Source organism: Diceros bicornis, chromosome 40, assembly GCF_020826845.1.
Source record: "Diceros bicornis minor isolate mBicDic1 chromosome 40, mDicBic1.mat.cur, whole genome shotgun sequence".
NCBI classification, from domain to species: Eukaryota; Metazoa; Chordata; class Mammalia; order Perissodactyla; family Rhinocerotidae; genus Diceros; species Diceros bicornis.
In genome coordinates this window covers 11,167,613-11,184,312 of record NC_080779.1, presented here as the reverse complement: position 1 = coordinate 11,184,312, position 16,700 = coordinate 11,167,613, and the positions used below count along the sequence as shown (strand labels likewise).

Sequence of the window (16,700 nt, the reverse complement as noted above, 5' to 3'; positions counted from 1 at the left end):
ATTTTGCAAGTAGATGGAGAGCCTACCCTCAGCTGAGCTGCTTAATAAAATGTATGATTCCATGTTTAACTGGCAAAAGAAAACTGCATTCCAGATCCTTGACGGGGAGTGTAGTCTTCAACTCACTGTCATTCAGTACCATACAGAATCTTGCCTGAAAAGAAATATTTCTGGAAGGTTGCCTAAAGGATCTGTAGCTACCCATCCCTCTAGATACCCTATGATCTAAACCTGTAATCCCTGGATTAGAGTTGCCAGGTGAAAGACGGGACATCAGTTAAAGTGAATTCAGACAATGAAATTTCATCTGAAATTGATCTGAAATTCAAATTTAGCTGGGTGTCTTTTATTTTTGTTTGTTAAATCTAGTTACCCTACTCTGGGAGATTATTGTGCTTTTATGTGGTGACATCTGATTTTATTGAATTACTAAAAAATTAGCCAATGAAAAATATGCAGTATAGTTGATGGGTTAACATCATAGAATTTGAAATCCACACATCCTCCTCAGCTATCAGCCAGCTGTGTGACCATGAGTAAGTCATTTAACTTCTCCAAAACTTAGTTACCTTAGGTAAAATGAGAATAATCATACCAAACTCTTTGTATTTCTGTGCTGATCAAATGAAAAAAAAAAGGAATTATTTGGACCAGAGTAAAAATTCAATAAATAGCAACAGTTGTTATGACACTTCACATGTTTCTTGTAATGTGGATTATATTCCATTCCTCTCTCAGTGAAGACCTCTAAAGAATAAACTCTTTCCAGCCTCACTATCAGGAATAGATGTGCCTTTATTCTTGCTTCCCCATCCAACCAGAATGACAGATGTGTTTTTGATTTATGGACACAAGGAATTTTAAAACTGATTTTATTTCCCTCTTTACATTAGCTACTTGAAAGCATAGAGCCAAATCTGAGATCTTTCTACAGCGAGTATATAGCATATCATAACAAGGAATTTATAATAATCTCTTCCCTTGCTCCATAATATCTTTGTTTTTGATTTGTCCCTATTTCTTATTTTTAAATATATTTTAAGTGTCTGTGTTATGAGCTCCTTTGCAAATACTCAACAACAATTTACGTTTTCTGAAAGTGTGCTGAGTATCTGTTGGGGGGGACAGGGAGAGGAAGGGCTGTAAAGGGACATACGTAGGTAAATAAGGCACACACCTTACTTACCATATGGGGTTTCGAGTCCACTGTGGGAATGTGGAAAGGAGTGAGAAACATTCCAGAGAACCCAGACAGGGCAGGGGAAACTCGGACATTGCTGAGGTCTTTTTTCCATCACCCCTTTTCCTAAACTTACACCCACCTCCCAAGTCACTGGAGGTCTCTGGGCCTCAGATTCTACAACTGAAAAATGGGAGAATGGAGAAGAAAAGCTCAGAGGGTTTTCTCAGCTCCAATAGCCCATGATGCCAAGCTGCCCACCCATAGAGAGATTGGGGAGCTGCCGGAAGACCTGGCTTCTCATACCAGCAGCACCACTAACCTCTCTCGGTTTCTTCATCTCTACAGTGAGGGTAATAGATGCTTCCCCTACCACACCAGGCAGTGTGAACAAAATGAATTCAGCCAAAACCTGTTGGGTGTTTATCAAATGATCATGTAAAAACTCCTGTGAATTATAAAAACACAAAGAATTATCTTTAATTGAGTCAAATTTGCACTCAATAAAATGCAGATCCTAAGTTTGATGAGTTTTGACAATTACACATACCTGTGTAGTTATCACCTGAAACAAGAGAGAAATAGTCCCATCACCCCAGAAAATTCCCTCCTGCCATTTCCCCGTCACTCTCTCTCCTTCCTCAGAGGCAAACAATGTTCTGATTTCTAGCTCCATGGATTCATGTTGTCAGGTCTTGAAATTCATATCAATAAAGTTGGACGGCATTGTGTCTGGCTATTTCCACACAACCTAACAATTTTGGGATTCATCCATGTTTTGCATGGGTCAGTAGTTTGCTCCTTTGTGTTACGGAGTCACATTCCATCGTATGGCTATACAACAGTTTGTTTAAACATTTCCCTGTTGATGGACATATGGGTTGTTTCCCGCTTACAGCTATTATGAACATTCTTGTGGACATATGTTTTATTTCTTTTGATTGAATACCTAGTAGTGGTCATGGGGTAGGTGTATATTTAACCTTTTAAGAAACTGACAAATTGTTTTTGCAAACTAATTGTACCATTTCACATTCTCACCAGTTATGTATGAGATTTCTGTTCCCCCACTTCCTCACCAATGATTGGTATTGTCAGGTTTCATTTTGTCTCAGTTATTTTAGTGGTTGTTAAATGAATCTCATTGTAGTTTTAATTTGCAGTTCCCTGATGATTAATGGTGTTGAGCTTTCTTCATGCTCTTATTGGCCATTCATATATTATTCAGTGAAAGGGAAATCTTTTGCACATTTTTAAATTGTATTGTTTGTCTTCATATTGTTGATGTGTAGAAATTATTTATATATTCTGGATACAAGTTTTTTAGCAGATAGATGTAAGAATTTTTCCAGGCTTAACTATTCATTTTTTTAATGGTGTCATTGATTAGTAGATATTTTTAATTTTGATGACATCCAATTTATCAATTTTTCTTAATGGTTATTGTTTTCTGTGTTCTAAGAATTTTTTTTTTTTACCTACCCTAAGGTAATACAGATATTCTCCTATGTATTTTATGAAATATTTATGGTTCCAGATTTTATATTTAGGTCTATGGTCCATTGTGAATTCATACTTGTATGTAGAATGAGGTAAGGGTCAAAGTTCATTTTTTTTTTTTCATAGAGATACCCAGTTGTTTCAGCAACATTTGTGAAAAACTTTTCTTTCTCCATTAAATGGACATGGTGCCTTAGTCAAAAATTAATAGACTCTGTATGTGTAGGTCTATCCTTCTACTCTCTATTATTTTCCATTTATATGCTTATGCAAATATCACAATGTCAAGATCACTGTTGCCTTTTTGTAAACCTTCAAGTCAATGTAAGTCCTCTGACTTTGTTCTTTTTTTTTCAAGATTGTTCTGACTATTCTAGATCATTTGCATATTGATGCAAATTTTAGAAACAGTCTCTCAATTTCTTCGAAAATTCCTCCTGGGACTTGGATTGGGATTGCATTAAATATCTAGTCTCTATTACCTAGAGAGTCTAAAAATGCATAGACCCTATAAACTCTACAGTTTGTGGAGAAGAGATATCTTAACAATGTCTTCCACTCCGTAAACATGGTATATCCCTCTGTTTACTTAGATCTTTCATTTCTCTCAGTAATAGTTTGTAGATTTCATAGTAGATATCTTGTACGTCTTTCAAAGGATTTATACTTGGGTATTTAACAATTGAAAATCTCGATTCGACACCTCTATGCCCCTCTCTCTTACTTCTCAGCAGAGAACTCCCCCTCCCTCAGCTTAAGCAGAAGGCTTCAGGACAGACCTGAGACCTGAGTACTTGAGACAATGACCTCCTCACTTTGGCTCACCTCAGGGAGCCGTCCCCTATATTGGGGACTCTTCCTTGGCTTCGGTCCTGTCCCCAGCCCTCCCCAGGCCCTTCCCCTTAAATGCAGATGTGGCCTCCCTACCTAGTGCAGGTTGACTCCCTCCCCACCTTACTCTGGTGTGTATTGCTCTGCGGCTGAAGCGGGCGTAGGAGCAGCACTGGCGCGCCACCTCCAGGCTCTGCATGTCACTCGGCCGCCGCCCACCGCCCGGGAGCTCGCGCTCCCCGCGGCTCTTCGCCGAGGCCGCAGACTTCCGCGGGGAAAGCGCGAGGCGCCGGATTTTCCAGCTGAGCCCCATCGCCCCCGGGATCGAGTGGCTCCCGGAACTCACAGGCGGGCGCCCGGGTGGAGGAGCCGATACCCCGGCACGCTGCGAGGAGCGCGGCGCGCCCCCGACCCGGAGCGCCTCCAAACCCGGAGCACCCCAGACCCGGAGCACCCCGGAGCAGGAGCATCCCGGATCAGGAGTACCCCCCAACGAGGAGCACCCTAGACCCGGGGCACCCCGGATCAGGAGCATCCCGGATCAGGAGTATCCCCCAACGAGGAGCACCCTAGACCCGGGGCACCCGGAGCCGCAGTACCCCCAAGGAGGAGCGCCCCAGGCCGGGAGCACCCTGCGACAGGGAGCATCCCCCACCGAGGAGCACCTGCGACTGGGAGGATCCCCCGACCGGGAGCAAACCCGACGAGGAGCATCCCGGACAGGGAACGCGCCCCGCTGGGAGCGCCCCAGACCCGGAGCGGCGCCCCCCCGCGGCCTCCGCCAGCCAGGGGCTGCCAGACGCTGTCTGTCCTCTTCCTTTGCGTTTTTTGTTTGTTTCTTCTTCTTCTTCTTCTTCTTTTCCAACCTTCCCTAGCTGCCACATCTCTGCAGCCACACTCGCGGCTCCTCTCTTTCGTTTCTTCTTTCGCAGTCCCAGGGGCGCAGCACATTGATGCTTCTCACTTGCTTTCCGAACTCCTGCCGCTGCCGTCGCGACCGGTGGAAGGAGGGACCGCGCCCCCGCCCCGGCCCCGGACGCCGGTCTGAAGGTGAGGACCGGCGCCGCCGCTGCCGCCGCACCCCTCCCCACGGCCCTCTGCCGCCCGCGGGGGCAAGGGGCAGCCCAGCCTGGGGGGCAGGGGCAAATCCCACCTCAGGGGCAGGGAGCAGCCCAGCTTCAGGGGCGGGGATTCTGAAAGCAAGACCAATTCAATAGGCATGCTATTATGTATACCTATCTGTGTGTGTGTGTGTGTGTGTGTGTGTGTATCTACATAATTTTAAATATTAGGTATATACGCACGAGTAATTGGTGAGACAGCATCATCAACTTTCCCTGATAGTGTAGTTTTAGAGGTTAAAACCTTTCCATTTTTTTTCTGGAAAAGTGAGAACAGCTAAAATCAGTGATAGTTTTCATTTATTAAATACTTACTGTGTCTGACACTGTGTAGGCAGCTTTTAGATGCATGCTTTTCACTTAACCCTCTTGCAGGCCAAATGAAACAGGCACTATTATGATGCTTAATGAAAGGAGGGGAACCAAAGCACAGAGAGGTGCAGTAATTTACGGAAGGGCATCCAGCCAATAAGTTATAGATCCCAGATTCACACCTAAATTTTCCTGATCCCCAAACATTTGTCTTTGATCCCAGATGCCTCCAGGAGTTAGAACCCCCTGCAGGTCGCCTCTCAGTTATCAGACAAATTAATGACTAGACAATCCCAGTCAGATGTAGACACCTAGATTCTCATATTAATTTCACCCTCTTCCCTTGCACCATTCTTGGGACCTCAGCAAACACCCACTAGGTGCTATGCAGTGCTGGGATCTGGGGCACACTTCTCAACCCAAGGGTCCTGGATGGACTGGGAGGGTGTAGGTTTGGGGGAAATTGGGTTTGTGCAGGTTCTGGGACAGTGTGACATCCCCCCCACCCCGGAACAAACACAGATACAAAGGCTAAGAACAATCGGTCTGGGAACACAGTGGGAAGGCAGGGTCCTTGCCCGCAGGGAAACCGCCAGAGAGTGCGACCGAGTCTGGAGTGATGGGAACTCCTTGTGGTGCAGGCTTGGCCCAAGGTTGTTGGGGGCAGTAGCAGCTGGAGAGCTTCCTTGAAACGGCAACCATTGAGGCAAGTTGCAAGGACTGAAGGAACCCGGCAGCTTCTAGGAGAGGTAGGGATGGAGATCTAGGTCACACTTGGCTGGAGGTGGGGGACGCCTAAGGACAATAACAGCAGACATTTGTGTCACAAGGATGACGAGAAGGTATGATTTTCCTGGCCTTGCAGATAAGAAGCCTAATTCAACGTAAATTCCTCTTTTCTTAAGAGTGGAAGTGTGTGTGTGTGTGTGTGTGTCCAAGATTGTTTTTTTCCCTTTGCATTTGGTTGTTTTATCATCTCAAGGGCTGAGTGAAACACTTATGCGGAGAACACTGTAGACAAAGAATTGTGTTTAAGTAATCACTGGTATTATGATTTTCATCAGGGCAGTTTCTTTTAGGAGGCGCTCAATGATATGTTTGCTAATGAGAGTGATGTACGTTGAGGCAATCTGCACCTATTTGTTGTGGGTCAGTGTAGCTCTATAATCTGGACTTGACTGTTTCACCTGGGCATGTCTCAGGTTCCTTATCAGAAAGATCTTTGAAGTGGCCTAATAACTATAGGTTTCTGCGAATTATTTTTTTTAGAGAATGGTCACTTTGCTCAGGGTGAGGTCCATAAACAAGACAGTTGGGCAGAACCAGGGGCTTGGGAGATGACCATTCGGACACTGTGGAGGGGCCTTGGACTGCACTACCTCGAGGCTCAGAGAGAGTGGTCGGCGTATACCTGACCCTCGCCCTAGGTCACACAATTTTTGGAAGAGAATCTTTTTCATTTAGAGAACACTTCATGCCATTGAGTGATTTAGGGGAAGTTTATGAGTATTCTTTATGTATGTGTGTGTATGTACGTACATACCTACATATACACACATGCATACATACATACATATATATATGGACATATATTTATTAAATTTACTTTTAAGTATACAAATAAGTTCCCTAGGTTGGTGTCTCCCTACCTCAGCTGCATGTTAGAATCACCCGGATGATTTTTATAAATTAGGATGCCCAGGCTGTACTCCAGACGTCCTGGTGGAACCCAGGCATCGTTATTGTTTTTTCAAGCTCCGGGTGAGAATGAGTGCCCTGGACTTAACAGCAGTTGTTAAAACATACTTTTCAGGGTGTCCTGATTTAAGAAGCACTTCACAGGTAGAAGACTATGTGGATGTAACAATGGATTGGATGGTCACCTAAGACTCCAAACTGTATATATTTTATGAATTTAATGCATTCATTGATTCAGCAAATAATAAGCAAGTAAACAGACACAAAATGATAGTACGTCAGTTAGTGATAAGAGGTATGAATAGAAAAACAAAGCAAGGTGGGAGATTAGAGAGAGAGGAAGGACCTGTGCATTATAACTACAGTATCAACAAACTGTAAAGGAAAGGCAGACCATTAAATTAATGATAGAGAAGTCATTAGTAGCTATTTGGGGAAAATAAATTAAGTTAGACCCTATCTTCATACTAAACAAGAAGATTGTTAATGGATGAAAATAATTAAAAGTAAAAAAATTTAAGCCATAAAAATGAAAAAAAAAATATAAATATCTATCTAACCACTAAGGAGAAAGGAATGTTCTAAATGTAAAAGTAATGGAAAAATCTCAAAGCAAAAGAATGATAAGTTTGACTGCATAAATATAAATTTTTCCATATGTTAAAACATCAAAAGAGGAATTAAAAGGTAAACTAAACAATAATTTGGAAAAAACACTAAGCATCTAAGAACTGGCAAAAAGCATAAAAAGATAGTGCATAAATATGGAAATAAAATAGCTAAAAAACACATGATTAATAGTTTGCCTCATTTGTGCAAATAGAAATGCAGATTTAAAAAACCACAAGATACCATTTTACCAATTTGAACATCTAATTAGATTTAAAGAATGAGAATGCTCAATGCTTGCGTCAGGGTGTGGCAGATGAATATTCTCTTGTACTGTTGAGGGAGTATGAATTATTACAACATCTCTGGAATGCAGGTTGGCAGTATGCATTTATCATGTGCAAAATGTATTCTTTGACTCATAGATTCTACTGCCATATAGTAGCACCAAGAAAATAATGAGAAATGTAGATGGATAATAATAACTAACATTTAAGTGATATTTATTATTCACCAGACACTTTGCAATAGTAATTCAGATAACCTTCACATCAACTCTGGGAGGTAGGATTGTTATTCTCTTTCATGGATGAAGAAATTGAGGAACAGAGAGGGTAAGTGACTCGCCCAGCATTATTCAGCTGGTAAAGTGTGGAATGAGGATTCAAATCCAACCAGTCTGGCACCAGAGGCCATGCTCCAAAAACTGGTCCATATTGCCTTACACGAGAAGATGGTTCTGGGGTTATTTTAAAATACAATACATCTTGTAAATTATAATATATCCATATGAAGGAGTATTATGTGCAATTAAAATGATGTTAGCAAAGAGATTTTTGTGACATAAGAAGATGCTCATTTAATAAGTGGAAAAGACAGTATATGAAATTATTTAAACATCATCTTAATTATTTGAAACTATATAGAAAAAGTACAAGAAAACATGCTAAAGTATTATGGGTATTGAGATTATTTTCTTCTTTTCAATCTTCATTTTATAAATGTCCTATAATGCGCATTTAATACTTTAGAAACAAGAAAAATTAAAAAAAGAAAGAAAAGGAAGAGGAAGGAAATTTAAAAGTAATGGAAAGGCAAAAAAGTGATATCAAACATCAAACATAACACTAGAAAAATACCCCAAAATTTCCTATGTGCAAGAAATTTGATATTTATATCCTCCTACACATATTTTATTAATACTTACTAGGGTATCTATGACATTTCTCAAAATAGCTTTTCTTTTGAGAATGAGTTTCATTATGTAATATCTTTATCTTTTAAATCCACATTAAGTAAAAATTTTATATATGTACACACACAGAGTGGTGCAAATATCAGCTAATTTGTATACTGGGACCTTAACATGTTTCATATTGAAACTCAGAATTAACTCATCAGAATGCTGAATTATCTTATAATAACTTTACCTCTTAGTAGATCTTGAAAATTAAAAAAAAAAAAACCAAAACCCAAAAAACCAGCCGTGTCCTTTATAAGACTGTAAACGTTAACCAGAGGAAACAACACTTTTCTTTCTACTTGAGATAAGAGAATAGAGTTAATAATGTGTGTGTGTGTGGGCAGGGGGTTGATTTCAAACCATAGAAATATTCTAACTTCGTTATGAACAGTTGGTACTTTCCATACAGACTTATTGTTTTGTCTTTGCGTTATTGATTATCATCTCTGGGAAATTACATCAAATGATTAGTGATGTTATTCATAAAGATTGATGTAAATGATTTGGCAGCTTAGCTGTTAAACTTCATCCAGGATTTGGGAATTAACAGTCCGTCTTTTCAGTATAGGAGATGAGTGGCAGTTGGTGAGAGAACTATTTGGGGTTAAGAGGCTGCCATGTCCCCAGGAAGCCTTCATAAGCATTAGCTCATTTAATCACTCATTAATTTTAGAGAAAGGGCTTCTTATCATCTCCATTCTGGTATTGAGCAAATAGGCTCTGAAACTTTTAAGTAACTTGCTGAAGGTTGCACAGCTTTTCAGGGCTCAAGCCTGAATGACAACCCAGGTTTATGTGCCCCAGAAACCAAGCTCTTTCTGTCATGCTGTGCTCCCTCCACCCAGTGGAGCTAGTGTGTGGTATTCAAGGAAGATAGGATTGTTTACAAAATATTCAGACTCGGTATATGAGCCCCAGTGCGCTCTTCCTCTATTCTACTCTCTAAATTTGTAATCGGTAGGACAAGAGATGGGTTGGAGTAGGATCGAAATTCAACACAGATTTGAGTTCATTGAGTCTGTGTAGATTTGGCCTCTGGAGTATAGAAAACTCTGGCTTTGTCTCTCCACTTCCTGAAATAAATGTATAGGGGCATGCGAGTGTAGACACAAGCACACACATCCACACAGCTCGTCCTCTTGAACAAGTATTAATGAGTGCTTACTATGTGATAGGCATTGTGCTGGTCTTTAGTGATACAGTGATGAGTAAAATAGGCTTAGTTCCTAAATTATGAAGAACCTAGTTCTGAAGAAGAAAGATGGATATCTAAAAATTCAACCCACAAATGAAGATCGTGATGAGCATTTTTATGTGGTGAGAGAAAAATCAACTGGAACACACACACACACACACACACACACACACACACACACTCACTTCTACGTGGGCAGAACTGCCATACATATCTTAGTATATCATAGATGGTCTATTCATAGAATAGTAGATTTCCTGGAAATACTGTTGTCCTCAACTTTGACCTTGGAAGTAAAATTTAGTAGACCAGGCTTAAAATACACCAGGCTCTCTTGTAACAGAAAATTGCATTATCGGGGATTTCTTCTGGATGCCGAAATTCATTGCCTTGAAATTTATTAATTCTACATGGCTGAAAGTTCTGAGAATAGTTGGTGACTATATTAAAGGGTACGAAAATTTACGATTTTTTAAGAGTCTGTGTTCCAGAAGATTTTTTTTTATAAATTTATTTATTTATTTATTTTTAATTTTTTTTGTGTGAGGAAGACCAGCCCTGAGCTAACATCCGATGCCAGTCCTCCTCTTTTTTGCTGAGGAAGACTGGCCCTGGGCTAACATCTGTGCCCATCTTCCTCTACTTTATATGGGATGCCACCACAGCATGGCTTAACAAGGGGTGTGTTGGTGTGCGCCGGGGATCCGAACCCGCGAACCCCGGGCTGCCACAGCGCAGCGCGCACACTTAACTGCTTGCACCACTGGGCCGGCCCCCAGAAGATTTTTGAAAACCTCCTTCGTAAGACAGGTATGCTTTTGTTTGAAAGTTTTGGCTGAACCTGTCTTGTTCTGTTTTCCAGAGAAACTATTTGAAACAGAATCCTAAACATGCCTCGTAGAGAAATACCCTTGACACTTTTGCTCCTTATGTTTACAAGCACCTCAGGTAAGTAATTATAATCATTCACAAACATACTTCCTGGGTGGTCCAGAGGGAATACCAAGGTTTTTATGTGGAGGTGGCTACTGAAGATGCTGAATTTATTAAAATTAGTGATTTTACATTTTACTTTATAAAATTGCCAACCATTTGGTGTTCCTGGCATAGATAATAAAAGATTCATAGGAATGGGATCAAGTCAAGACTCGTATGGAATAACTGAAAAAAAAAAGATTCAGTGGTCTGAGTTTATAGAGAGAGCAGGATATGAAAACTTGTATCCTGAAATAAATTACATTTGTCTGAGATGAAAATTTGCTTCATGTTATTTGAAACTGAAGTCACAGCCATCTTTATTATTGATTTTTAGAAAGTTTTACACACATTATTTCCTCCCTGAAATGAAGGCAAAGATTCCTCTCATGATTTAGGTAACAAAAAAAGTGAGTGCGAATACCTTATGGATCTTAAAGATAATAATAGAGTTAGAGGGAATCCATAAGAAAGAGACCGCCTAGACCAGGGAATACAAGTAGGCTTTATGCCAGGTGTCAAACGCCAATTTTAATTTATTAGCAGTGATGCTTGGAGACTTTCACTGAGAAGCGTTCTGAGGCCTCATCAGGATTCTTTGGAGGAGAGTTCCATGAGTGATTAGCAAGGTTTTCCTTAGGCTTTGGAGGAGAAAATGGGGGTACAAATATTGATTTGCCTTGATCTATTATCTAGGAAAGGGAAACACATGAGCCCATATCCCCTATTTCTGCTGAAGAGATAATGGAATTAAGTTACTGATACTTTCAAATAACTCAGGCCCAAAATTGAGGTATATTTACTTAAGTGGACCCATGTATTATTGAGATCCATACAATACACTACTACCCAGATGTTAAGGGAAGGAGGTAGTTCTGCTCTTCTTGATATGGAATGATCTATCAGAAACTGCTGAGTGAAAAAGCAAGGTGCAGGAGAGTGTGCCTCCTGGGTCCCTGCTCTCTGCACATACACTGATACACTTGTTCCCAGGTTACAATGAAATCACGTTTCAGGCTCAAAAACAACCATGGAGTCTGTTCTGTAAGGTTGCTAAGGTCCCAGCTCTCTGTCCTTTGAGGTATTTGAAGAGCACCTTTTATGGAGGGTTCAGTCTAGGCAGACATGACAATATTCTATGTGTAGGATTCATTTAACCTAGTTGAAATTAGATGACAACATCCTACTATTATCCAAACTCAAAACAATTCCAAAAACAGACATCATTCTAAAGGGTATAGGTTCTGGACCCTGCTGGATTCTTATGCTCTATTCACGTAAAAATGGGAGTGCCTGTTCTGGACAATCCATATACCTTGAATTCCACTCATTTCTCCAATCAAAAACCATTTCTGATCAACAAAGCCCATAGTGTTAAACATGAGGTTAGATATCTGAAGCCACTCGCTGCCTGGGGAGTGTGAACTTTCAACTGCCAACCATCCACTCTTGGAGAGTATGTCTTCCAGGTTAGGTTTCTTCAAATGATAACTCCCCTCAAAGATGAATGATTGCGTGTGCCTATCACAACACAGGCACAGCTGTTTACAGAAGCTTTTCTAAGATTGGCCCAAACCTGAAAATCACCCAAATGTTCAACACCAATGGAATGGATAAAGAAATTGTCAAATCCTAACACAACTGGATACTCCATAACTATGAAAAAAGAACGAATTACTGCTACGTGGATACCTGTCATAGACACAATTATGAACAAAAGAATCCAGACAGAAAAGAACACACATTGTATGATTTGTGCACTTCATTGTATGTATATTATGTCTCTAAAATAGGAAAATAAATTAAGCTTTTTATAATCTACCATCCTTTTGGGTGTCATTAAAAAGTAACACCCACGTTGACACATATCACACCTTCTATGTTGAAGCGCTGCAATGCACAATAGAGATTCTATAACAACCACCACACACAATGTTGATGTTCACTAACTCTTGTGCTTTGTGGGAGATTTGACATCCATGTTTTCAAAGAAAGCTTCTATCAACTGAGCCACTTCCTCTTCATATTGTGGTTAACAACACTGAACTAAAACCAGGCAGTTGCTTTGAGAAAGAAAACCTAACTATAAAGAAGGCATTTTCTCCATGCCCTCATAGAATGCTCTACGCAGTTTAAGGACTTTATTCTCAAAACATGGTTAAAGGGCACCCTGGAGCCACTGGAGGACAGGATATGGGAAAGGTCCGTTAATGTCAACTTTCAACTATCAGAAGTGCAAAAAGAGGGGGATGATGACCTCGTCTAACTGAAAGGATCAGATAAATTTCCAAAGCCCGAGTATCTGGGTTAGTTGAGAAAGAAGGAGGGAGGAGGGGAGAGAGAGAGAGAGAGAGTTCAAAAAGGGGAAGTGACGGATACCCAGATTTGGAGTGATACTATATTAATCAATTCTTGATTGTCCACCTGGTAACCTAGAGAAATAACGGATTTACACACACTCTAATCTACACCTTCAACCATCCCCACACCTGCCCAGGGAACGCTTAGGTAGGCTGATTGAGAGCAAGATAGGTGAGACTTCTAATGATGCAGATGAAAATCTCTGAGGTCTCTAGGTTTCTTGTTTTCTTTTCCATGGAGACTCCTCAGTTGCAGATGTTTTGAGGTAGGTGTGGCAACACCGTGACTTCCGTGGCTTTTCTTATGAGGAAGTATGTGTAACATTTTCTTTTAAAACATTACACTACATGTATCTGTCTTCTAGCTATGACAGGTTAAGTTGTACAGGTACCTTCCTGTCTGGGAGAAGCTGTTGGAAGGTTTGTCTTCATTTCTGTTCTGAAAGTGTCTGAGTGTTAGAAAGATTGACCCTAAAATAAGAGAACCTGTAGGGCTGAGACACTGAGATTTCTCAAGACTTTCTGACGTACCCGCCTTCTTCACCTAATGCATTAGGAAAGAAAAACAATTTACCTTTGTCATTCTGTTTTTGTTTTTTTCTTTTACTATGCTAATCTTTTGAAGAAGATTGTACTTCACGTCCTCGCATTACTGCAGTTGAAGGGGAACCTTTCTATCTGAAATATTGCCCTTCTTCATCTGAGCATAAGAATGAAACCACCACCATAAAATGGTACAAAAGCAGTGAATCACATGGCCCCGTGGAGCTAAACTCAAGCAGATCACCCAGAATTGCTCTGCGTGGTTATGTTTTGGAGTTTTGGCCAGTTGAGTTGGACGACAGTGGATCTTACTCTTTCCAAATGGGGTGAGTGCACCTTCTCTTTACGGTAGTCTATCTCCTCGCACTTTTGGACTTTGTTCAGCAAATCGAATTTACTGTAATCTGAAAGGTCAGATAATCCGTGCTTTTCTCTCCCGACTCATCCTGCCGCATGAAATAAACACTTCATTATTGATAGATTAAATTAAATACTGGCCCTATGTTTGTTTTCTTACTGATCTTAATGAAAGGAGATTACCTAATACGATTTCCTTTTAGGGGATCCTTGCCCAAGATAAGTGAAGACTGAATGAAATTCATTTTAAAATTCAGCTGTCCCTATTGTCGCGAGCTGCTGGTCAAATGAAACAAATGGCTAGGGCTTCGTAATGTTGTGAACATGTAGTGAAGTGGGGCAGTGTCAGCTTCTTGAGTAGTATCCTCAGGCTGGGGAGAGGGGTTGGAATTGGTGTAGACATATCCTAGTCTAATTTTCAGCAATTTGTTGAGAGCCAGGTGGCAGTGCTAGTGAAAGATGTGTGTGTTTGGCAGCCAATCACAAACCAACAGCCAGGGGCAGTGAGATAGGGAAGCACAGAAGAGGCTTTGTACAGCCTTCTCATGACATAACGCTAGAGTCTCCCAGGAGACCCATAATCAAGAACCATAGGTTCTATGACATGAGAGCAACCAGCTGAATGTGTCAACAATTATTACTGAACTTGGTTCTCTTTATACTTTATTTGGTGAGATGGGGAAGGAGTAACTGGGGCAAGGAATCTTCCATGTGATAGACTGTTAGTGAGAACATTGATGCCATGGTGTTTATCTGGTACATTTGTGATGTTATGTACATAATTGGGTATGTATGTATGTGTGTATGTATATGGATGCATGTATGTGTGCATATGTGTGTATGTATAGATGTAGATGCATGTGTGTATGTGTGTATATGTATGTGTGTGTGCATATGTGTTTTTATAGGGATTTGAAACTGCCCTATAGAAAACAGCTCAGGGCCAGGTGAGTGGTGATGGTGTGCTGTCAGAAGTAGTAGATTTCTTTCACGATTGCTTCTGGAGTGAGTCTTGATCATTATCAACAGTGCCATTGAAAGCAGAGTGAGATATCACAGTGAAACCTTGATAGCACTCCTGTGGTTTTACACAAAATGAGGTCATTTTGGTTTGTTTTTATACATAGGAACTCCCAGGAGTCAGAAAGAAATTGAAGAACTCTTTTTTTAAACCAATGAATTTTATGTGACTTTTTAAGATAGATGATTCCAGCAATGGGTCACAACTGGGTCTTTCCACACCAAGCTGAGGAAGAACGAATACTCACAGATGGGGTAGAGAAAAACGACCATCTCCTTAATCCTGATTGAACAGAAGCAAGATTTAAATGAACAAAGTATTCTGGACAGGGCAGAAAGAGCAAAGTGGGAAGAGCTAGTCGCCTCCGAACGTCACTTGGAGACAGATAGGAACAAAGGGCATTAACCGTCTTTCTGATCTGGAAGGTGGAGGACACAGCCTGGGTTAGGAAGAAACAGTGGAATCATCAGATAGAGGCAGGATGTCAGAGAGGTGTAGAGCGACTGGAAGAGGCTAGGAGAGGGCAGGAGAAATGAGCTGGCTCACAGCAGCTGTGGTGATGAACATTGAAGGGCGTTGGAGGCTGATGAATAACGTGAGACTAAAGTGATGGTGGGAGGAGCAGCTTGACAATGATTTTGAAAATAAATGGGAGCCGACATGGGAGCAGGTTGTTTCACACATCTGGGAGCACTGAAGATATAGACTTTCAAATATAGTGCAACTGGTGAACAGGTTCCTGTGTGTGCCCCAGAGGCATGTGTGTGCAGATGTGTTTGTACGTCTGTCTATGTGTGCATTGTCTTAGATGAGTGAGCCTTTGTAGTTGCATGTGGCTTCTGTCAATGACCAGACTCCACACCTGGAATCCTGCCTTAGAACTGTAATCCTATTAATTTTTCAGGAATCCATTGCTAATGATCAAATGCCTCTGGAGACTGAAACTTTAGTCCTGTGATGAAAATCACTTTTTTCTCAGATCGGATTTTATGGAGGAAATCCGCGAAGATGGGAAGAGTGCAGGAGACAGAGTTTTCGATGATAGGGTGAAGAAATGAGTGTAGAGAGAAAAGCACACACAGAAATCATGTAATCAGGTTCTAGGCTGACAGGCAGCAAGGTTGGCTTGGTAAGGGGCCTCAGGGGAGTGGGCTAGACCTTCTCAAATCCCTTCTGTGTGTGGCCAGGAGTGGCTCTTCTAATCAGGATGGGCTGGCCTGGAGGGTCACAGTTTTGGATTAGTTGACCTCAGCTTCCCACTAGCCTTTGTGCTCCCATACCAAGTACAGTGTGCTACGTGTTTCAGCACGCCCAGTGCAGCGTCTTGGACACGGAGGTGTTCTGCCAGTCAGTATTTGTTGAGTGTTAGGAACTGAGGACTTCAGAGGCAGAGAACAACATGGCCTGATAAAATGGGAATGTGCATGTGCCCTATTCTTTGTAAGCAACAAGACAGAGGGATCCAGATGTATGTCTCTGTCCAGCTCAGCGAGGCTGAAGTCAGGGAAACATTACAAACACACTTGAGAAGAGGATGCTGTCAATGGGATTCTGAATCCTTCCCAAGGGCCAGGTTGCTCTATTATGTTCCATGGCCACTGACTCACTGTCTTGAACCTTTAGGACAGCCTGCCAACACACCTCCCCCCACCCCGCCAGCCCTGGCCAATCTTGTATACTTTCATATCCAAGGGGAAGGACCAGATTCACATCAATTATGAAAGCACACCATTGTGAAAGCACTCCTGGCGTGTA

The 16,700-nt window shown here is 41.4% G+C and overlaps 1 protein-coding gene across 2 annotated transcripts in view; it reads left to right on the top strand.

Moving 5' to 3' along the window:
• The first annotated feature begins 4,333 nt into the window (after positions 1-4,333).
• The window catches only part of IL18R1 (interleukin 18 receptor 1), a 40,608-nt gene continuing 28,241 nt past the window's right edge, over positions 4,334-16,700 (top strand). Inside the window, exons 1-3 of one of the 2 annotated variants that reach the window (XM_058534385.1) lie at positions 4,334-4,561; positions 10,552-10,637; positions 13,653-13,893. In XM_058534385.1, coding sequence (XP_058390368.1) covers positions 10,580-10,637; positions 13,653-13,893 — 299 coding nt within the window. In that variant the 5' untranslated portion in view covers positions 4,334-4,561; positions 10,552-10,579. Of the gene's footprint in view, positions 4,562-10,551; positions 10,638-13,649; positions 13,894-16,700 lie in introns of both variants that reach the window. The other variant, XM_058534384.1, reaches the window with a different exon arrangement.